Source organism: Numenius arquata, chromosome 4 (genome assembly GCF_964106895.1).
Source record: "Numenius arquata chromosome 4, bNumArq3.hap1.1, whole genome shotgun sequence".
Classification (NCBI taxonomy): domain Eukaryota; kingdom Metazoa; phylum Chordata; class Aves; order Charadriiformes; family Scolopacidae; genus Numenius; species Numenius arquata.
Window position 1 is genome coordinate 54,029,621 of NC_133579.1, and position 23,550 is coordinate 54,053,170.

At 35.7% G+C, this 23,550-nt stretch overlaps 1 protein-coding gene across 2 annotated transcripts in view; it reads right to left on the bottom strand.

Annotated features, from left to right (window-relative positions):
* The window catches only part of LOC141463894 (cadherin-9), a 72,019-nt gene extending 64,707 nt beyond the window's left edge, over positions 1-7,312 (bottom strand). Inside the window, exon 1 of one of the 2 annotated variants that reach the window (XM_074146566.1) lies at positions 7,085-7,312. In XM_074146566.1, the coding sequence (XP_074002667.1) occupies positions 7,085-7,312 (228 nt within the window). The remainder of the gene's footprint in view (positions 1-7,084) is intronic. The other variant, XM_074146567.1, reaches the window with a different exon arrangement.
* Between the last annotated feature and the right edge of the window lie 16,238 nt (positions 7,313-23,550).

Below are 23,550 nucleotides of genomic sequence, written 5' to 3' on the forward strand. Positions count from 1 at the left end.
CACAGAATCCTTGAAAATAGAACAGTCAGGGACCTAAAGAGATAATCTGTGCCATCCTCCAGCCTCCAGGTGGGATCAGTGTGGACTTTCTGGCATGTGTTCTTTTAGTTTGTCATGAAAACCTCCAGTATTAAGATAATACTTGCTCCAAGTGATCTTTACCTAGTACTTCACTGTACTGATTGTATTTACCATCAGGAAGCTTTTCATGGTGTTGAATGTAAATGAACCTTATGACAATATGAACCCAACTTCTTACCCTGAACATGACAAGAATTTGAGATTATTTTTTTTAGCAGTCTTTTATGTAGTTGAAGAAAAAGAAGCTGTCAGTTCTCATGACATCTGCTCTATCTGTACTAAACAATACCAACGCACTCTGGGTATTCATATATTTGAAGTCTCTGATCATCTCAGTTGTTTTCAGAAATGAATCTTTATTTTGTGAAATAAGATGTCCAAATATGATTCCAAAATTCTAGCTTAGGCCTATCAGTGCATTGTAACATTCAAGGTATTTTGTACTTAAACTGTTTATACTTGGTTTGTGCATGACGTGATTAGATCTCTTCACTTAACTTTCAATTAAAAATTAATTTAGGTTGTCAGAAATGAGCAGTTATCCTTTCCCCAAAAGAAAACAGTCCTGTTGTTTTTGGAAGATGTAGTATTTTCTTTCACTAAGTCTTCCCTGGCCCTCCAGCCTTCTTTTAAAAGTAGCAAACAAATTTTATTAAAAAATATTTTCTTTTTACTATTTTTTGACAAAAATAAATTTCATTTCCAGCATTTTTTCAATAAGTTTTGCATTGGAAGCATTCAGAAAAAAAGTTATTTTTAAGCAAGTAAACCTATGTCTCTTTATTGGTATTTACAGTTAAGTTATGCGTGTATCTGAAGACAGGGGCTTGTGGCACTTATTTTTAACCTTTTTTTTTCTTGGTTTGCCTGTTTCCATTTTAGTTTTATTTTGGGGATACATCTGCCTAGAGATATGGCTGCTTGCAACTAGATCAAATGTTTGTTGAAAAAATGTGCTAACTGAAGAATGCAATGCAAATTTATTAATATGGAATCAAATAGGTTTTCTATTTCTTATTTTCAAAAATATTGGCTGGAGTCTTTTTCTTATTTCTTTGATCTTTTTCTGTCCTTATGACATTTTTTCCTTTTTGTTTTGATACATATTATTTCAGCAGTATTCAGTCAAAGATAAGGAAAAAATAGGGGTCTGAGAGAGGAAAGCAAGACAAAAGGAGGAGACCCGGGAGATCCGACTAATTTGTCTTCTTTTATTTAATTTTAAAATACTGATTTTACTTTAAGAGCAGAGATTCTAATGAAAATATATTATTAAATCTTCTTCAAAAGCTGTCAAGCTTTTGGGTTTGGGTTATAGCACGTGCTAGATAGAGTATGTTAAGAATGTGCTGAAATCTTCCCCCAGTTGAATTATACTTCTAAATTATTATGTCAGCAAGATATGATTGTTTATGATTCTGGTGGGATTTTTTTTTAAACTTATCATACTGCTAAGTCAAAAGATGCCAAAGAAGCATGCTGGTTTTAGCAGCATTTAGGTGCCGTACTGCATGCAACAGTTTTTCAAATGAGACAAGTGACATGCATCTATAGCAAAGTGGAGGGCACACTTGAAATACTGAAAGGATAGTGAACCTTTATGTTTTCTCCACCTCTGCAGAGGGAAAATAACAAATACTGTAGAGAAATCCTTAAGGATTAATTGCATAAATTGATTAAAGGCACAAGTGAAAAAGTAAGTGCTCTCACATACTCCAAAGGCAGGATTAAGATCAAATTCAATATATAAGCTAAACAAAATTAGGTAATTAATAAAAAAATTGTTTTTGTGGAGGATGAAAACATTATGCTTCAGGATGGAGAAACTAAAATTACTCCAGTTTGGCACTGCAGCATTGTCAAGAGCCAGCTCAGTGGGTCACCCATTTGGGCCATAAGCTTCTTCCTCCCAAACTGCTCAGGGCAGTGGCTTAGAGTGGCCAAGGGCCCAGCAACATGTTGAGAGGACATGGATGAACTGAGATAAGACTACTGGAATAAGAGCTTCACTGATCCCATTTTCTGACTCTTCTGATGCTTCATATATTAAGAGAGAGCCTATTCCAGACTTCTGTGGTGTACCAAAGGCAGCAAACAAAGTAATATGAAATAATATTTCCAGGCACCAGTACATTTTCACTCTATATTTACAAAGAAATACTATCCAATTCCATCAAATAAGGAAAAAAATCCATACAGTATAATGGGGCAACTGAGTGAAGTTTTATATTAAATAATAGAAAGTCTGGTGAGGTTCATAATTCAGTGAGACTTCTTGAATTGTTACATGAAGTTCCTTTGGTTTTGTCTCTCTCTTTTCTTATAAGGCATGCTGCTATAGTAGGCAACCTCACTTGTAAATGTCTGAATATTTGTAAGTGCAGACTACAAGAAATATAGTTCCATTTGGATATATGTTGTACCCTGCCTTCCACGAAAAACAAAACAAACCCACTCTGAATATTTTTCTTTTCCCTTTATGCTTTTTAATAAGACACACAGGCAAACATCATGAATCAAACTCACTGGTTAACTGGAGGCAGAACAGAGCTTTTTCTTCACTTTGCATCCAATTTAAATGATGCTTTGACATGCAAAGCCTAGTTAATTTCTTTCTATGGAAGTTATTAAACAGGGGGTTATTTATGGAGCAGCTAATTTTGAGCAGTGTCAGTTCTCTTTTATTTGATTTTATATTTCCCCCCTTAATATGAAAAAGAAAGGTTGCAGGTGGTGTATAAAAATATTTTTGTTGTTGTTTGTTTATTGGTTTTAAGTTCTGGGATATGACAGCTGTCTTATTGTACAGTTTATGGTTTGGTCTAACCTACATTGCATGGAGCTTCACACATTATCTGTCCATCAAGATTAGCAGCCTTTGATTAGCAAAGCACCTGTATGGTATAGGGAGAGATCAGCTTTCATGTGAACAATGTAATTGAGTGACTTAAAAGGAGGAAAAATCTCGTCTCTTGAAATCACTTAAGTGTATTGTAGTAAAGCACAAAGGACTGCATTTTCCAAAATAGCTCATGATTTCGATTAGGGCTATTTATTCCTGCCTGGGGATATTTCACAAGGATTGCAGTTAAAGAGGTGGGATATTTGGCATTTTGGACAACTGATGTCAGTTCAGTGGCTATCAGGTAAGTTATTTAGAAATGGAGGCATGTAAAATCAGTATTAGCTTTGGACAATAAAATTTATTATTCCCAAAGGGCTGCTTGGTTAGAGCCTTGTGTGTTTTATTAGTTTTTTCTTTAATAAATGAATATCATCCCCACCAATACCTTATTACTTCCTAAATTGCATTCTTTTTTTTTTTTTAGATTTCATTTCTTAGGTTCTACATGGAGCTAAAAGTAGCAGCTGAGAAGTTGGATCTATGGCCCCTTCCTAGTGAAATAAAAGGAGATCCCAGAAACAAAGGAATGCCACAATATGATATATATAGTCAGGTGTTTTACTTTCTCAAACTGTTTGAATTTCACAAAAAAATTGCCAGTTGTTTCTTTTCCTTTAAAAAGAAACTTCTCTGATAGATTTAACTCTGAATGATATATTGCAATCCACATTTTCTTTTTCTTTTTCTCTTTTGTAAATTCTTAGTAGGCAGAATGAGTTCTACAGTTCCCCTCTTCTACATCCTCTGAAAATTTCTTGTGCTGATGATCCCATTAAGACATTCAGCATTCACACTAGGCAACAGGGATCTTGAGAGAATTTGATTACTTTTGTGTCTTAGAAATTTATTTTCTTTTCTTGGCCAATTTTTTAAACAGGATTCTGTAATACTGTTTACCCTACCTGTGTCTGACTGAATATTTCAGTTGCAAACTCTCCAAAGTAAAGTTTATCTCTCTATACATTTTTACACAATACCTAGCGTGATGGAGCCACCGGTTTCTGTAAGCATTTTCTGAACATAATTTAAAAGGATAAGAAACCGAAGGATGTCATAAGCAGTTCTTGCATTGTTGCAGGTACAAGTAATAGGACCTGACAAATTTAAAGACTTCCTATGCAGTTATTTTTTATGCATGCACCAGCATATGAGAAAGATAAGCAAGGTATGTGATGGATATAGTATAGGTTGTCTGGATTTATCTTGACTCCCATCACATCCACAGGTGAATCGTTCTGCATTTATGCCCTGTTTCTGATGGGTGGTTGGTGATTTAGGTCTGTTCTTTGAGTAATTTCCTTACTACAGTTTTTCCAGCTATCAAGCTGTTAGGCAGCTCTTGAATGCTATCTTCCTTTGCTCATCAAACAATATTTTCTATTTCTGCTAAGTGTATTAGATGCACTTACTGGTCTCTATTTATGCCACCTATCATCACTGCCACTGTCTTTGTCTAAAGCTAACTATAATTGGGAACATAAGCTCTGTTCTAGCTCCTCAGGATTGTTAACACCATGTTATACCCGTTAGCAGTCTGGGACCCATGCACCAGATATGTGCGGAGCTGGGTTTTTCTTCTACCTTACAAGTACGCCAGACTTCTTTTTTAGTTATTTCTTGTCAGAGAGTGAAGCCTACCCACAAGCACCACTTAGATAAATGAGACTGTGACTGCATCTGCTAGTTGCAATCTGCCAATTGTTTGAAAATTGAACTAGGGAGGAAAAACTAATTTTTTAGTATTATGGCTATGATCTCTTAGAAGTTTATTTCCTGATAGTTTATTTCCTGATAAAGTTTCCTAATTCAGTTTATTTAATATTTAGTACAACATTTATTATTCAACCCCAGTAATCCATCTGCCTGTGCATATCCATATTAAAGACTGACTGGATAAGAATACTTGCTATGAACTAGTCCCCACGGGTTGGAATAAATGTGCTCTTTCTTCACACATACCAGTTTGCTAATTACCATCACTTTGAGTAGAAGAATACTAAACTTGAGATTCAAGCCTTTCTTTCAACAATGTTTTCAAAAAGATTGTTTCTTTTTTTAAAAAAAAAAAAAGGAAAAAGAAATTCCTTATTTGACTTCTTGTTGTATCAGCTCCTTCTTTGTGCTGTATGTTGTATGTACCTAGGATAACTTGAACTAACTCAAATGGATTTACTGTGGTTTATACCACTGAGTACAGAAGTATGATCATTTTGTTGTGTCATAAACTGTTCTAAAGTTAATGCAACCATATGGAGTTTATCACTTCAATCCAACTCAATCTCTTTGGAGCATGGGGTAATATTTGGGGCGATTTCCATCTTTTCAGAAAATCACTAATGCTAACCCCTGACTCAGGGACTCTGTACAATATTTTGCAATGAAATGTGAAATATCTCAACATGTTTTCTACTCGTAAGAAATTAATCATCTTGACTCCTGTACATTTGTTTTCCTTCCTGGACTTAGCTCTATAATAATAAGGTCCAATGGCTTTTAGTTAGTTTGGAATAACTGTAGAATAAGTTTACATCTGTTGTAATATACCATGTTGGCATTCTTTGTGTGAGACAGAGATGGTGTACATCAGGACAGAGAGTCTTGATGTAAGCTTAATTTATTTGAGGGTTTGAATGACACAGATGGTTTGGAGTCCATCTATAGTAGTGGGACTGACACTGGAATCAACTCTTATGTTTGATACTTATTTCTCCTCTACAACAGTTTGTTACTTTTAGAAAAAATATTTTGAACAATCGCAGAAGACTCAGGTGGTCCATGATATTTCTGTGAGTCTAGGTGGAACTTACAGCCATAGAGTTCTATATTATTGTGTACCTTATTGTAGGTTCTCTTTACAAATTTAATCAATACTAACACATAGTTTCAACCCAATTCTGTTTAGAAATCTCTCTGTGCACTCTTTACTGAAGATGCTTTTGCCTACAACAAATCTTCCTATTTACACACTGATAAACAGATCTAGCAATAGGAGTATTGGCTCTCATCTTATTTCCGCTATTGCAAGTCAGAATTAATTTCACTGAAAATAGAATTGTATGCGTGTAGTGTTGGTATATCAAGTTCATACTCACCATGGTTGTCTTCTTTGACATTTGTTTCTTAATAAAAAGAAATTACTTCCATATTTTCCAGATGGTCACAACTCCCATGACCAGAGATATTAGCAAATATTCAAAAACATTTTTGGGTCTATTATTTAAAAATGTCTTAATCCGTTTGGTAGTTAAGCATCAGAAAGAGAGACATATACCTGACAATCTGAGCTAGTGACAGCACTGTGGATGAATGGCAGAAGCTGGAATGGATATTTATTTAATTTAAGATATTAAGGTAGATATTTCCTTAATTTGTAAGTCATTCTGGGTGGTTGCTGTGTGTATTCAATGTTTCTACCAGACCACAAGGCAGATCTGTGGATGGTGAGACACTATAAAAGGCGAAAAATCTGGAAAACTTTGAGTTGTGTTTTATCAGAAAAGGCAGGACTGCAAACAGCTGGAATTCAGAGGTGCTGTTATCAGCAATAACTCATGTAGATAGGTCTCAAAGAATGGAAAGTCTTTCAAGCCATTAAGTAAAGATCTCAGTTTATTGCAGAAATGCTGAAAACCAGATATTTTTTTCTTAAACACTTTATCCATACTTGGAATTATGCATAGAGAGCAATTTTATTATTAATAAATAGGATTCTGTATTTCACTTGTGGAAGCACACATTCCAGTATACCGGCAAATGCCACAAGGTAGATGAATGAAGGCATAAGTTCTCTATTCCCTTATCTAATATTTATGTTTAATAGTTGAAAACTGGAAATGATTCAGTGATGAATCTTGCATGGGTATATGTAATAAGAAATTGGAACATTTTAGTCTGAATAGTTTCCTATTTTTTTTCACTAAACTACTTCATTTCTCCCAGAACTTTGAACAATCACAGAAGAATCAGGTGGTCCATGATGTGCTTTGATTTATATGAGAAATTGCTGTATAAACAGCAAAACAGCTGTGGTGAAGTAGGGAAAATATCAACGGTGTCAGAGGTATCACTTGTAAAGAATCCTTTAAACATAAGACTTACCTTGCCTACATATTGAGTATCTGGACCTGTGTACTCCTCCAGCAAGAAAAATTGATTCCACATCCAACCACGCTTGGTGCGGTGCAGTGTTTTTCCATCATTGTCTGACAATCCTGTTATCCTTTCACCGTATGAGTGCTTGTTAGTCCTTTTTTCAGATGACATCATGTGAATTGCATGAAACGTACAGCTCCAAAGCAAAACTGTCAAGGAGTAAGTCCTCATCATTAACAGAGATGCTGTTAGCCTCCACTCCTCTAATAATTCACCACAACAAATTTTTCAAATGTTATATTCCTCTTGTAAGTAGGACCTAGGGGATGAAGAAAAGTGCTTGAGTAAGTTGTAATAATTTTATTTCCCTAAAGACATGGTCTTAGGGAAACAGGAATACCAATAGCCTGGTGATCACAACAGTAACCCATGGAAATTACATATAACCATAAAAATAAAGACCAGTTGCATGTTTGAACATTTGCTTGAGACAATTACATGTAAGAATTACTCAGAGAGTTTTAGTTCAAGTTCTTTAATGTCTCCTACATCTTCTTCTATTTCACTCTCTCACAGTGTATATAGACATTAATTTCAAACACAATTTAAGTAAAATCTTCACCTGCAAATTTTAGCTACCAGCAGCACAACAAAACAGTCCAAATAGTAAGAAACCTTCCAACTCAATCTCTCTCAGCTCAGCCTGATGTTATCCTCCCTTACTATCTATTCAGAATTGTCTGCAAATCTGGATTTTCTGTTACTTCATGATTAATACAAGCCCATCTTCCCCTTTGCTAACCCCCAATTGTTCAGAGGATCTGCTTCTGTTTCTGCATAAAGGAACTCATAACATTAAATTCAAAGTATTCTTGATGCCTTCAACAGATTCCTTATTCAAGAAATGTGACAAGTACTTTTTCTAAGTTTCGGTTCATAGGAGTCCTACTGGGGTTAACAAAATTCTGCATTTGGAATGTGTGTTATTCCTTCCCCCCCCAAATGAATGAGAAATTTCATGATATAGAATTTTATTGTTAATATTATTTTTCTGAAACTGGAACTGATATTTTCTGCAGAAGTTTGTAATCAACATTTAATCAAAACCACAGAATTTATTTTTTTTAAACTCATACTCTTTATTTGGCAGTACAACTGAGGTGCCTGATGTCCCAGACTTTTCCATAACCTGATTTCCTGTCAAGCTTGATTTTGCTGTGGGATATCTTTAGCTGAGTTGCCATTGTATATTACAGAAAACATAGAAAAACAATTCAGCAACAAAAGTATTGTTTGTTTTGGGAATGAATCCTAGTCCATGAGTGGTGATTGTACCATGAAGACCCAACACCCAGGATTTTTAGAGTACTGAAATTTTGAATTTTAAAAACCATACATACCTATCCTCCTTTCTCCCACAACCCAACATTACTAGCAGCTACTTTTGCTTTGTCTTTTGGTTTTTTTCAGGGAAGGGCAAGGGAGTCATCTTCTGCATAAAAAGATAGACATTTTTGGAAATAAGATTTTTTGGTGAAAATTATTAGTCAGTTGAGAACAAAAGTTGTTTAATGGAAAACATTCAGTGAATTGTATTCTAAAGACCTTAATGATTAAACCATAAATGTGAAGTTTTCCTTAAAATGATGATATTCTGTATGGTCTCAGGATCTTACCTAGCAATCCTGAAGGAGGATCAAAGTCTTAGCATTTTAGTAACTTCAAACAGAGTTTTAGCTGATCAGGAAATGAAAGCTTGGAATATTTATCACTTTCTTACATCGTGTTTAAAAAAAAAAAAAGAAAACAATTTAATAGGTGTTAGATTTATGCAGAAGATCATGGATATAATGCAGGAAAACTCTTATTTTCTTTTACTTCTTTATTTTAACTGAAGAATCAAAGCACAAAGCAAATTAACTCTATTTGCATAAAGTTGTGAATATACATAGAACTTGGCATACATTAGTGGATGTATTTTCTTTGAACTCTGTAGATATACTGAAAATCTTTTTTTATCCCTTGTAATGCTCAGTACTGTCCTGTTGCATGCAGAGGGGCAAAGAGGAACTCTCCTGTGTTTAATTTAACACAATTCAATGTTGACAATAACTAGAAAATACATTGCACGCATGATGATCTTGCCTTGTGATTGAAACTGGATACAGATCAAAAGAAAAAAAAACACCACACCTCAGCCAATCTTTTATTCATGTCTAAATCTCATGATTCTAATTCCCTGTATAATATAGACTGAAGTAATTTTTATCACTGAATAAAACCATTTATCAATATAGAGTATAAGAAATCAGTGACCTGGACGAGGGGACAGAGTGTGTCCTCAGCAAGTTTGCTGATGATACCAAGTTGGGTGGGGTGGCTGACACCCCGGAGGGTCGTGCTGCCATCCAGAGAGACCTGGACAGGCTGGAGAGCTGGGCAAGGAAGAACCTCATGAGGTTCAACAGGGAAAAGTGTAAGGTGCTACACCTGGGCAAGAAGAATGTCAGGCACCAATACAGGTTAGGCGTGGACCTGCTGGAGCCAAGCTCCGAAGAGAAAGATCTGGGAGTCCTGGTAGACAGCAAAATGACAATGAGCAAGCAATGTGCTCTTGTGGCCAGGAAGGCCAACAGAATCCTGGGCTGCATAGGGAAGAGTGTGGCTAGTAGGTCGAGGGAAGTCATTCTCCCCCTCTACTCTGCACTGGTGAGGCCACAACTGGAGTATTGCATCCAGTTCTGGGCTCCCCAATTCAAGAGGGATAGGGAACTACTGGAAAGAGTCCAGCGAAGGGCAACAAAGATGATTAAGGGATTGGAGCATCTCCCTTATGAAGAAAGGCTAAGAGAGCTGGGACTCTTTAGTCTGGAGAAGAGAAGGCTGAGGGGAGACCTTATTAATGCCTATAAGTATCTCAAGGGTGGGTTGAAGGAGGAGGGAGCCAGACTCTTTTCAGTGGTTGCCAGTGAGAGGACAAGGGGCAACGGGCACAAGTTGGAACATAGGAGGTTCCACTCGAATATGAGGAAGAATTTCTTCACAGTGAGGGTGACAGAGCCCTGGAACAGGCTGCCCAGGGAGGTTGTGGAGTCCCCTTCTTTGGAGATTTTCAAGACCCATCTGGATGCAGTCCTGAGTAGCATTCTCTAAGCAATCCTGCTTCAGCAGGGGAGTTGGACTAGATGATCTATATGGTCCCTTCCAACTCTAAAAAAATTCAGTGAAATTCAGTGAAATTATCAACTAGATCCTTAAATCATGCTCACTACATCATCTGAGGCAGACTGCAAGGCCTTTTCAGACTTTATAAATTAAATCCTGGTTAAAGTATTGTAAAATGAAAGTAAACAGCAGCAGGAACTACTTTTGCAAATTCTGTACTCAAAAGGCAGACGATCAAGTTTGTCCAATGGTTCTCAAGTCTCTTATGTCGTCTTGAAGTACTCTTGCTTGATGTGTCCTCAAATAATGCTCTTTCGCGATGCATTACAGCACTTTTTGTTGGACTGTAGGTCAAGAATTCATCTTATACACATTCTGAATGATAACATATCCAAATATTCATATCGATCAAATTTTGGATTTGATTGCTTTTCCTTTCTATATGAGTGATGTGTTGCTACTTAACTATTCCGATAAATTTTATTGGTTTTATATATATTCCAATAAATTTTATTGGTTTTATATATTTAAGATCATGACTCGTTTATTTCTCTAATTTCTTGGCACATACCAGCTCATTTGCATTAAAACAAAACAAAGCAGAAAACAAACAAGCATAAAGCCCTGAAAACTGCACACATATTTGGCAAAATTTTAACACATAGTGAATCTATGAAACTACTAAATATCATAAAAATATTTTATATGAAACCTCTAAGGATTAGAAGACTGCTGTGAAGAATGTTATCCAAAAAATGTCAAACAGTTTAAATTTTCTCTTCAAAATGTCATTATTTCTAAACCTAGACAAATTTAACACTCAAATGATTTTAAATCATCTGCTTTTATTTTTACTTTTTTTTTGGAAACAGAGGGAAAGATAGGGGACATCAATATATTTTCACGTGACCAATTGGAGATGTGTGATTACATGTTCAGTTTTGCAATAATTTCAAATTGAAATAAAATTTCAAATCTCAAATTTCAAATGCCACACTTTTGCTTTTTCAGAACTACACATTTTTAATTTCCTGAAATTGCCCTCATTCCTTTCTGTTCAAACACAAATTGCCATACTCATTCAAATGTGTAAGATGTTTATACTACTCTTTTTTTTTGGTACTCAAAGAAATATTTCAAGGTGGTCATTGGCTTATGCGTCTTGTCTCGTAGTCAGCTGTTCAAGTGGGTCAGGAGTTACATCTGATAGACTCAGAAAGTGTATTTTAATACTGAAACAAAGGATTCTGGTGTAGTCTGGAAAAGTAAGAGTAGCTTTCAAGGGACCACAATGCACTGTACACAGATGCTCTAAGCCTGCTATAAGAAATTATGTCTGCACAAACACCAGTTTTTAACAGAGTTTTTTTCTCAGAGGAATCTAGGTTCCCATATTTTGTCCCAGCCAGCACAGAACATAATCCAATATTGTTCAGAACGTGTGGTTTTCTGTGTAGTGCTGCCCTCTACTGATTTCCTTGCTAATTAACAGAAAGACTTTACAGCTGGAGAGGAAAAGCAGTATTCTTTATATCAAGAATATTTTTGGAATGACCAAAAAAAAAAAAAAAAAAAGGTATAGGACATTATTTCCCGCTTTTGAGTTTTACAATAGTTGGACATATTAGGTGTAAAGAGAGAGTTATTAGTCTGAATCAGTACAGATCTACTGAATGTTATGGTAAATATCTAATTTGATTTCATCTAAGAGAAGCAAAGATCTTAAGCCTGAAACCAGCGAGAAGAATTGTAGTGGGTTTTGTTCCAAGTAACTGATCAAAATTATACATGCAATCTCTCTCGCTTTAATTCTCCCACCATTTACTCAGTGCAACGGTCAACTCACTGTTCTTGTCAAACAATGGAAAAAGGTTTTTCTCCTAGTTGTATTGGAAACTACTTTTAAGATGAGGTATTCATGTATTAAACATTTTAATGCCCAAATTGTGGAGAACCTGCATTCTTTCCCCACTTTGCAAATCAGAGGATCTGAGTGGAGGCAATAGATAATTTTTATTTTTACGGTTTGAGAGATCTGTGGTGGTAGCCTAGACACATTACAGTTTCTCCTTGCAGTAAGGACTCTGATATCAGAATCCTACAACATTTCCCGGTAAATGAATTATCTCTGTATGAAAGACATTATTCTCCTGAGCACATTAGCAACTGGAAAAAATGTATCTTTTAAAGTCCTTTTGAATGTAAAATATTCTATTTAGATGCTTCAGGTGTAGTGTGAAATAAGCCCTGCTGGGATCAATAACAGGGATTTGTTAGCAATGATGCCAATTTAAATGTTTCTATAGCAATTGCCATGGCAATGTTTGTAATTAGTGTAGCACAGTCACTCACAAGCATGACATGAAGAAAGGCTAACCTTCGGCAACTTGATAATGTATCCTACATTAGTTTGTTTCATTTGTTAATAGTGAAGTAAAATTCTGTTCTAAAAGAAAAAGGCTGTAGTGCTCATGTATAGCTAAAAATAGCAGAGTTTACTGCAGCAGCAGTGCTTCATATTGTGCTCACCAATCTTTAAATAGGAAGGATACAACTGATTTTCAGGATGATCCAAATAATCTGTAAAACTAAAATATGTATTTTAACAGCATATAGAAAGTATAAATCTCATGTAGCCTGCATGCATGGAAGCAGTCTCGTTGACTTTGGCCATATTTCTTTTGAAAACAAAATATCTGAATGTAGCATTAATCTACCTAGCCTGAATACTAAGAACAGTGAAGCTGTAGCAACAAAAGACTGCGCTACAAACTGCACACTGCCACTGATAATACCAACACTAAGGTAGAGGCTAGATCTGTGGCCCTGTGGGCAGAATTTTATTACTGCCTTAACTAATTAAAGATAGCCCAGGTATGCATACACATGCTTCCTGCTGACTCCAGCACTCTGACTCCTACAAACATGAATATAGACTGTGGATGTATCGTTGATGGCTGACTTTCAAAAAGCAAGCTCCTTTTGTTTTCATCATCCTAATTTTTTCCTTCCCTCTCCTCTCAGGTAAAAATGGGGCTGGGGGTAGCATTGAAAGGATGAAAACAGCCAGTGTGCATCTTGACTGACCTCCCGTGCTGAACCTGGGGGAATCAATAAAAGGTGTTTTCATTTATTTCTCTGAAAGCTGAACTAGCTTTTGAGGGATCCCCAAAACTTAAGGGACAGATTTTTGACTGATGAACACCCATTCTTTGAGTACAAGTACTTATATCCCGTTCAGGCACAGAAATACGAGCCACACTAAAAAAGAAACACTTCCCCAGTCAGCAGCTCATGCTGCAAACCTTCTGGAACAGTTTTTCAGAATCACTTTTTTGGGGTTGCTGATCTGTTCAGCAGTATATAAAGTGGAGATAAGCTCAGCTGAAAATTTTGCCAGGAAATAGCTGAAGGCAGTTCTTTAAGCCTGGGACACCAGTGCTGGTTTCCTTAGCTACATGAGTCAAGGAGTCATATGAATATAAATAAAGTTTTAGAGAATGTGATCTAATAACAATTTGTATTAGAATGTCTGTTGAATTAATGTCTTTAGGCAAATGAATCTATGGCTTGTAGATGCATTATAAGAAACATTTATCTTGCCGTGAAAACACACAGTTAGCATTTATTTTAGAGTTTTGCCAAACTCTTGGGCATGTACATTGGAGACACTGGTCCAAATTCAACTCAACATGGCTTGAGTCACCCTCTCTATAGCAACCACAGTGAGTAACACCAGTCCCCCAGGTGGGTGGATCTGGCAAGAGAATGTGTTGATTCATGTTTGGACAATCCCCACTGGCAAAGACTTGTACAGTGACACAGCTGTGATTTAAAGCAACAGTCCCTGGGCAATGAAAATACCATCTGCCCTTCTCTGGAGCAATTCTCTTCCAAGATGCAGATGAAGCTGTATCTGGACTATTTTTCCCCCAACCATCCTTCCACAGGCTAGTGAATGAAGCCTGCAGCATTTCCAACCCAACCTGTATAAGGGTCTCTCACTTGTTAGAAATGGTATTCAATAAAGCTAAAAAGAGACTTTTAAAATATCTCCTCCTGAGGCAGCAGGTCAAGGGATTACAAAAGCAAAATGTGTATTTTCACATTAAAAAAAAATAGAAGACCCCTTTTCTCCAATAATGAACCTTTTTACAGCATCTGCTTTTCAACAGCATGAGGGGAACTAGGAAATATAGCACTCGTAAACCCTTAACGCAAGGCCTTTTGAAGATATTCCTTTGATCTTTAGTATCGATTTTTCTCCACAGGGAACACATTTCACTCTTATCATATAATGAAGCAGCATTACAAGTTTTTATACCACACCTTATTTACAAATGCAACACATTGATCACATTCATGTTTTTTAAAGAATAGCCTTCAGAGCCAGGAGAAAAAATAAATGCTGTCATCAAAGCAAAATTCTTCTTTGTTTCCCCTTTAAGATTGTCTCAAGTTCTGTCACTCATAAACTGGTTGGCTGTACTTTGATATTGATACCCTGCAATATTTAAGGCATTTTTTGTTTGGGGTATTTTTTTGGTGTTTTTTTTGGTGGTATTGTTGGGGTTTTGTGATTTGGTGGGGTTTTTTTTGTAAACGGCATAGCCCTCTATCTGCCCAATACAAAACAAAGCAGTACCTGGAGGTGTAGGCGCCTATTTTTCAGACACATCATTTCTCATCCGTGTCTCTGCAAGAAGCAGATGAGATTCACCTATGGCAGCACTTAATGACAGGACATAATTACCAGTTCTCTGGGACTATGTGTTTTCGACAAATGGCACTTTTTTTGCTGCTTCATTATGCAGCAGTCTACTCTGGTCACACAGCTAGGTCCTAACAAAACAGTCTGAGATTCCATGTCAGATGCCTCCTACTTTTGCACATCTCTGGAGCATAGCATTTACCAGGATGAGAGCTTGCTAAACTTTTTGAGTCTACAGCTTGTATAATGGCCAAAGAGGTTGTTACAAGTCAGAATTTCTTTGAATGATGGCATCTTCAAGCTAGTATTTCCCAGTTTTATAAAAACCATTAATCTCTCCCATCCTCCTTTATTTGGCTCATGTATGTCTGAGTCATTAGAAAACTTGTTCCTATAGAGAAAGATCATGAAAATCAGCCTTAATTACTGCCTGCAAGGGAATATACATTCACTTCTCTGGACTGGAAAAACTAAGCTGCTGACCAATTAAAGGTAGTTAGCAGATTTGGACTGGTAATTGCAGCCCGTGTTTGCTACTTCCTTCCTGGAGGGACTGAGCAGCTGCTGAATGCTGTCATTTACCAGAGCTAAACCCCCTTTATGCCCTTCTGCTGTTTCCAAGGGGATCACAAAACCAAGAAAAGTCTCGTCCTCAGAGCTGAGCTGGCCCTTTACAACCATAGGACTTTTTACACAGAAATAGTGTATAGTTTAATGTAATTTTTTGTGATTTGTTATCTCAGTTCATCTTAAAGGAGTCTGATGCAGCTGAGGCTTCAGCCTTTATTTCCATAATAACCACCTTAAAATACCTACAAGTGGTAATTTTACCATGTACAGGAGTAATATAAATCTCTGAAATATAGAATACAATCACTTTCTTTTTTCTTATTTCTAGGTCTGAATCTCTTCTTAAAAACCAAAAAACACTGCCACCACCCCCAAACAACCAGAAAAGCCCTTCATTTGCATCTCAATTGACTTCATTAATACAATACAAATGTAAAACATGAACAAATTTGATATAAACGTAATGAAGTATTGCTTATTCTGTTTGTATCCTGATAGTCCAAGATGAGCAGGTCTTCAACAAGCAGACATCCATGATAGTGTATGAGCATGGAGAAGCATATAATGATTTTTCTCCTGTATGTTTTCTCAGTCTCCAAATATTAGGTATTTACTGCTCCCTAACAGATTCTCTTTGTCATGACTTTCTCCGCTTTTTCTTTGAAACCATATAAGCTTCTGGAAGCCACAACATTCTGCAAAGACACAGGTTAACAGTCTTATGAAGAGAACAAACTCTTTTTGTTTGTTTTTGAACATTGTAACTGACAGCTTCAGTTATTAGACAACCAGTACTGTCATTGGAAGCCACAATAAGTAGTCATTCCCTCTTCCCTCTCTCTGCCACTGATGAATGTGTAGACTTAGGTGTCCTTCAGTTGTCTCTTTTCCAAGATGAAAAGTTCTGAGACTGCCTACTTAATCATTCCTTGTCTGGTAGCTATGCCATACTTTTGATTGCACCTGTAACCCTCCTCTGAATATCTTCTCTTTTTTTGGTGTATCTTTTGAGATTGGTGATCATAATTTGTTGCGATATTCAAGCTGCAGGAGTTTCATGCATACGTAGACAGAAGCTTAATCGCATTCTCTGCTTAATTTTATCATGATACATGGCATTGTTTACTTTTTTTGACTGCTGCAGAGCTCTGGGCTAATGTTTTTCTGTTATTATCTGTTGTCACTTTGTGGTGTTATTCCCCAACAGCAATAGTCAGACTTTATTATTTTAAAGGTAAAATCTGGATTTTACCGTTTCTGTGGCTTTACATAATTTCAGCATCCATCATTTTGTCATCCACTCACTGTACTGCATAGACTACAAATGTCTATATAGCAAACTATTATAGTTATTAAATTGTTGTAAGGAAGAGACTGGTTGGTATGGCAAGGCTCTAAGCCATATGGCTAAACTCTCTTCTCTACCCTGCCTCCTTCCAAAGCAGGGTTACCATGTCCATAACATTTATGAGAAATCACCCCAGGCTTTGTCCTCAAACACTGACAGGAATTTTCTGGGAGAGTGCCAGTTGGTACAGGCTAAACTGATGTTAGGGACTGTAATAACAGTGAAATGGCATGGGAAATCACATTGCAAAAGCCGTTTTCCTTGCCAAGTGAAGTATATTAGTATAATCATAGTAATAAGATCCTTTCGCAAGCTTTTACAAAGGCCCCTCGGCTTTATCATGCTGGATGTCACTTGTGAAGTTTTTTACCTTGATATTCAAACCTGTTTTCAGTTTATTTATGAGTATGTTGAACAGTGCTGGCCCTAGTACAGATCCCTGTGGAACACTACACCAGACCTTATTTCAATGCGAAAACTCATTATTTACTTCTTCCTGCTGGTTCCTGTCATTTAATCAATTACTAATATATGCAGGGATCTTCACTTCTAGCTCTTGACTACTAAAGAGCTTTTGGTGGGTAACCCTGTCAAAAGCCTTCTAGAAGCACAACTAGATCATAACAAAGAAGTCAAAGCTATCCATATGCTTGATAATACTTTCAGAGGACTCAGGTAGATCCGTGAGGCAGGACTTCCTTTTCCAAAAACTACAATGACTTTTCCCAAGTATATCACGTATCCAACAGGTGTATTCTTTATAAGAGTTGCTAAGAGTTTGGGCCTCAGACTTTGTCCCTGCGACCTATACAACTGAAACTGTTTTTTATAAGTTGTCATTGCATTTGATACCTTGAAACCCTCAAGTATCAAGGAAGTTGAAGTGAAAGGTTAAAGAAAATAGAGTATTTCAGCAGTTTCATCTCTGAGATTTTTAAGATTCCTGATAGTTTGTGTGAAGTCACTGTCATTTACCGTGACTTGAAATCCCACTGTACTGAAATTAGATCTTCTGATGAGTCCCTGGCTAAATCAATAAAAAAAAAAAAAAAAAAAGAAATAAAACAATCTGCATTTAATGCTTAAGGGTTTATAACCCTTTCTGTTTTCTCCTGAAAACTGTGGCAAATGAACCAAAGAACTGGGTAGCCATAAGCATAGCACCAATGGTAAAGTTTTTCATGGAACTTCACAAACAAGTTTTCAGTTTTTAATTATAGCAGTTTGTTAAAATCAGAATGTTTACCCAGCCTCTGATTAAATGACAGAAAGGGTATCACACAGATACATGGCACTGGATGTTGGGTGTATATGCTGTTCTAGTGAAGCCCCTTCCTGCTATTTGTTTCCTAAGGGTTATACTCTCTCCCAAGAGATAGTAGCCCAGATGTGGTCAATCAAGCTCCCTTTGGTGCTTAACAATCCTGCAGAGAAGCCCACAAAGTCAGATCAGTAGCTCAGAGTTTGGTTTCAATGCTCAATTTCATATTGAAATTTTGATTATGTCAAATTCTAAAGCCCTCTGGGGAAATAAATCCTCTAAATATTTTTTTTTTTTCCCTTTTTGAGGTTTCAAGATTTCCTATAATATTTCCTGAATTTTCTCTGCTCAAATTTCTACCATTAGTGCAGAATTTATATGTGGTTTATTATTACTACCATGATAGGCAACTTCAGAAGACTTCAGACTCATCTGGAACTGAGTCTAAAGATGGGGAAATATGTCATCTGCATATGCATTTAATCATTTAGTCATGCTCTGGTGAGACTGCAGTTGTTATTGTTGATACCAACTGTTTTATTATTTGATTCCTTTGTTTCTAGCAATCTGAGACAGAAATAACTGATCTATTTCTCTTAGGATACCAGTTAGCTTTCAAATGACACGTGATATGTTTCCTTTAGTAAAATCTGAACCAGACATATGAACCAGACCTCAGTATGAATTCCCAGAACATACAGATTTTTGGATTAATTCAAAAGGCACACAGTAACTTTCAGGTAGCATTCCAGAATTACCGCTTATATTTTCCTGCCCTTTTCATTAAAACTCAGTAAGAAGGAAAAGCTATAACTGCATGAAACCATGCATATGGTTCTAGTTTCAGAGTAAAAAAAGAGTAGAAATATGCCTGAAAAAGTTGATATTACAAAGCATTTGCTTTAGGTTGTCTGCTCTAGTATTTTTTGTCTAGCTTTGCCTGAAATGGCAGGGCATAGTCAAGTTTTATAAATTTCTCACATGAAATCAAATGCCCATGACTGTCTCCTGTCCTTCTCGCATTCCTAAAAGAAGATGGAAAAAGGTATATGAGCAACTATTGCTGTGTTTGGGCTTCTTACTGCTAAGACAAGTTATAAAATATCTGACTTCCTAGGAAACAAATTAACTCAATCACATAAGAGGAAAAAAGAAGGTGCATAGTTAATCTGTACATAGGGATGTGTATGTCAGTCACTTTCTTTTTTATCTTTTCTTGGTTTAGGTAGGAAGAGATACTTTACATGAAACAAAGTTATACTTCCTACAAGTGAATTTCCTCCTTCTTTTTATCTGTGATTCTGCAATCATTATTACAGCCAAATTTTAATTCACTTTTTAGTGGTATGGCTGGGGCACACTGTATCAATTAGTGAAACAGTTTAATTACTACTGTCAATAAGGCATGCTAAAATGCCCTTTTTTCCTAACTCTGAAGAATTGTCATAATATGAACAAGACACAGGCAGTCCTTCATGGTAAAGAATATACCTTCATCTAAACCTCATTACTTCAGTGTTGATTTTAAAATAAACGTTTTATAATAATAGTTACTAATAGAGTGAATAATAATGATTCAGCATAGTCAAATGTAATTGTCTTATTGCTATTTTGGATGCTGTGAAGGGAAAACACACTGCAATTATATAATTAAGATGGGCATCATGATATAACAATTTTAAATTAGTTTACATAAATCCAACTAATTTTGTAATTGTATAACCTAAGATCTTAATGAATGTTGAAGAATGGCTATTTTTAGTAATAGAAAGTGCTAAACAAAGCCTATAGAACAATTCCCTTATATATACCTGCCTAACACTGATATTTTATATACAGGTAATAATAAAGCAATAGGAAGGATTTTTGAGTGAAACAGTGTCTATTCTAGCTGACACAGCTGAAATCATTGAATAGTGCTAGTGAATTTTTAATGAACATTTTTTGCAAAAAAAATTATTTCTAGTTGTCTCAGCAGCATACGTGGAGACATGGAGAAAATTGAACCTGCTGTGTAATGTGCAATTATACCTAGATATTACTGTAGAAGAATGGTGGTAAAACTCCAATACTCGGGAAAGCAAAATCCAAATTCAGAATTAAATATAACTATATCTATAAAGCCAACATTGTTTGATTACTAGTTTTACATTAGGAAAAATATTGAACCATACAAGTTTGAGCTCTGTCAGGATTCACTATTTTGTGTTGATTGATACCTCAACATTTTTACTTTTTGCTCACCTTTTCCATCTAATAAAACAACTTTTATTTTACAGAAATGATTTTTTTTCTTCTAAAAATGTTATATGTCTTTTAGTTCTTCAAGGGTATGTTCAAAAATTTTCTGAAGCCAATGCATATAAGTCAGTGGACTTTCAACTAGATTACAATTATGCTGAAGCAACCCAAATGACCATTTATTTTATTTTTCACTCACAGTTCTTAATGAAGTAATAATAGTGTAGGAACAAAATTTATTCTTTTCTGGTCACTTGTACAGAGAGTAAGTTAGCTTAAGTGCTTTCCATCAATCTTCTGTTTATTGTTGTCCTACATTTTGCATTAACAGCACTGCTGAAATAAGGAGCAATCCATGAGAGAATTTTATGTTCTAGTTTTTATAGGTACTTGATAGACTAATGCTTAACATATTTCAAAAATATTCTAACTACAGCCTTAGCTGGGAAATACATGTCTATTTCTATAGAATGTAGAGATCTACAATATAATTGCATTTTGCAAGAAATTCTAGAAAAAGCTTGTTTTTATTGGCTGTATTTATCACTGTTAAGCAGGATCTGGGGGAAAACAGAGACACCGGTAGGGTTTTTTGTGTGCTAAGGACATGATGAGTTTTCTTATTATTGAATACTACATGTGTACTATCCAAAAGAGGGAGCCATGACATTATACTATCTTTCCACTTTAAGAGACTGTGAAACTGCATACATTCTTTTATTCCTTTTTCTTAATTGCACTTAAAGATGATGTTTGCTCTGAGCTTTTTTAGTTTTATATGAATAAGCAATATAGTTCAGAACTAGATAATACATGATAACAAACTTATTGGAGCTGAGTGAAATGGTTGTACCAAAGTCAAATATGCTTAAACAAGAGAAAAACACCCTGTCATAAAAAAACCCTCAGATTAATTTTTCTTGCTCTTGATTCCACCGTATGCTTTGTTACCAGTTTTGAGCAAAGACTCTCTCTGTACTCATTTCCCACCTTATGAAATGGAGATATGTATAACTATCAAAGAAGAGTACTTAAGGTATTTGCTAAACATACTTTGACTGTTTGTCTCTGTAAAAAGTGAGATTGACATAAAATATCACCCCTAATAACTGATGAGATGTCCAGTTCTATGAAACCTTTGCTTGGAGTAACACAGTACTCATAAAGGCATTGCCCATATTTTGGAAAGCATGGACTGGATTGCCTTCATATCTGAAAGGTCAGTGGACTGGAAAGTATCTGAAGGAGTAGAACAGAAAAGCACAGAGTGATCAATAACATTTGCTTTCCTTTCGTAATGTCTTTAGAGCATTCTCTTTGCCTCTTCCTGATAATTCTGTGTACCACATGGGGAGTCCAGCACACACCATTAAACCTGTTCAAGGAGGGACTTTTGGTATTTTTGGCATCAGAGAAGCATTGATAGTTGTTTAATCCATTTCTAATACTTTTGAACTGAAGTATAGGTTTGATTTTCAGGCTTGACAAAAAAACACTCTTGCTGGTTTGGCTTTGACCATATCTCATTTTTTGGTAGCTATGTAATTGGCAGAAAGTAATATTAATGTTGATATTATAGACCTATTTGGCAAATGGGAAAAGAAAGACCAAGTTAAAACCCTAGAGATGCAAGTCCAAACACAATTTCTGTGGTTGAAAGCACATATGCTCAAATATATATGAAATTATAAATGAAATTTATGTGAAAATATATGTTAAGCCTTGTACAGAATGTGATTTTTTAAATCTGCTTCTAGTATTTCTAGTATTTTTCTTTCTTATTCCTAACTAAAATTAAACGTGACAGCCTACATACGCTCATACACTATATCATCTAAACCAATGCTTTTTTTTTTTTTTAGTGTAATGAGTGCTGAGTAAATAAGAAAAGAGGAAGATAACTGTAGGGAAGGAAAAGAGCAGGTGTACCAAGGAGGAAAGGAAAGAGAAGAGAGAGGATACAAACACTTTAGAACAAAAAAGCTGCAGCAAAGGAGGATAAGTGTTCTTCCGAGAAGTGTATAAAGTTAAATGTGAGCATTCCATTCATAGTATATATCTGAAGTCACCTAACAGTTTCTACTGCAATATAATATAAAGACAAGTTTTAGAAAAACATCTATGTTACTGAGGTTATGATAAATTTTAAGAGTGACTCCACTGTAAAATAGACAAGTAGGACTGTAGAGAGGTGGGGGTCAGTCTCTTCTCCCAAGTTACAAGCAATAGGACAAGAGGAAATGGCCTGAAGTTATGCCAGGGAGGTCTAGATTAGATATTAGGAAAATTTTTTTCACCAAAAGAGTTATCAAACATTGCAACAGGCTGCCCAGGGAAGTGGTGGAATCATCATCCCTGGAGCTACCTATAAGGCAGGTAGATGTGGTGCTTAGGGACATGGTTTAGTGGTGTTTTTGTCAGTGTTTGGTTAATGGTTGGACTCTATGATCTTAAAGGTCTTTTCCAACCTAGAAAATTCTATGATTCTATGACTACAGATTTTTTTGGAGAAAAGCAATCAATTGATTAAAGCATGACAGAATAAACATTCCACCTTAAAACAGTTTAGCCGAACAAAGTACCTAGGCAGTTTCTTCTTCACTCTGAAATTCTTTTGATAGTTGCTTATCACATATCTCTTTATCACATAAGGTCAACGCAGCCTATGATGCTCCTTGTTGGAACACCTTATGGATTTCCCTCCCAATAATTTGCTCCAACAATACTTTTGAACTCAAAATTTGAAAAAAGGGAAAATTGCTTACAGCTATTTATGCTCAACAAGTTGTTATTATTTGTTAATAGTTGTTACCTTTCATAATTTATTCTAATTACCAGTATTTATCCAAATTTCCTGTAAAAAAGAACTTTAGTTGGTACGTTTTAAAATTTATGCTTTTCAGTTTTAGTATCAATATTTCATGAACTTTTATTATATTTTCTCATAATATGTAAACAGCTTTCAACATCATCACTTCTGTTGTTACATGGTATGCTTTAGTACTTAATATGAAATAATAAAATCACTTTAATTATTGAAAGCCTTGTTATCTAATACAAAATGAAATACTTTATCTTAATTTCCAGATTGAACCCCCCTCCCACTTGTGTTATGAGTGAGTAATTTTTCACAGAAGTTAATTTCATAAAATAAAAAAAAAAATGTTATCAGCTGC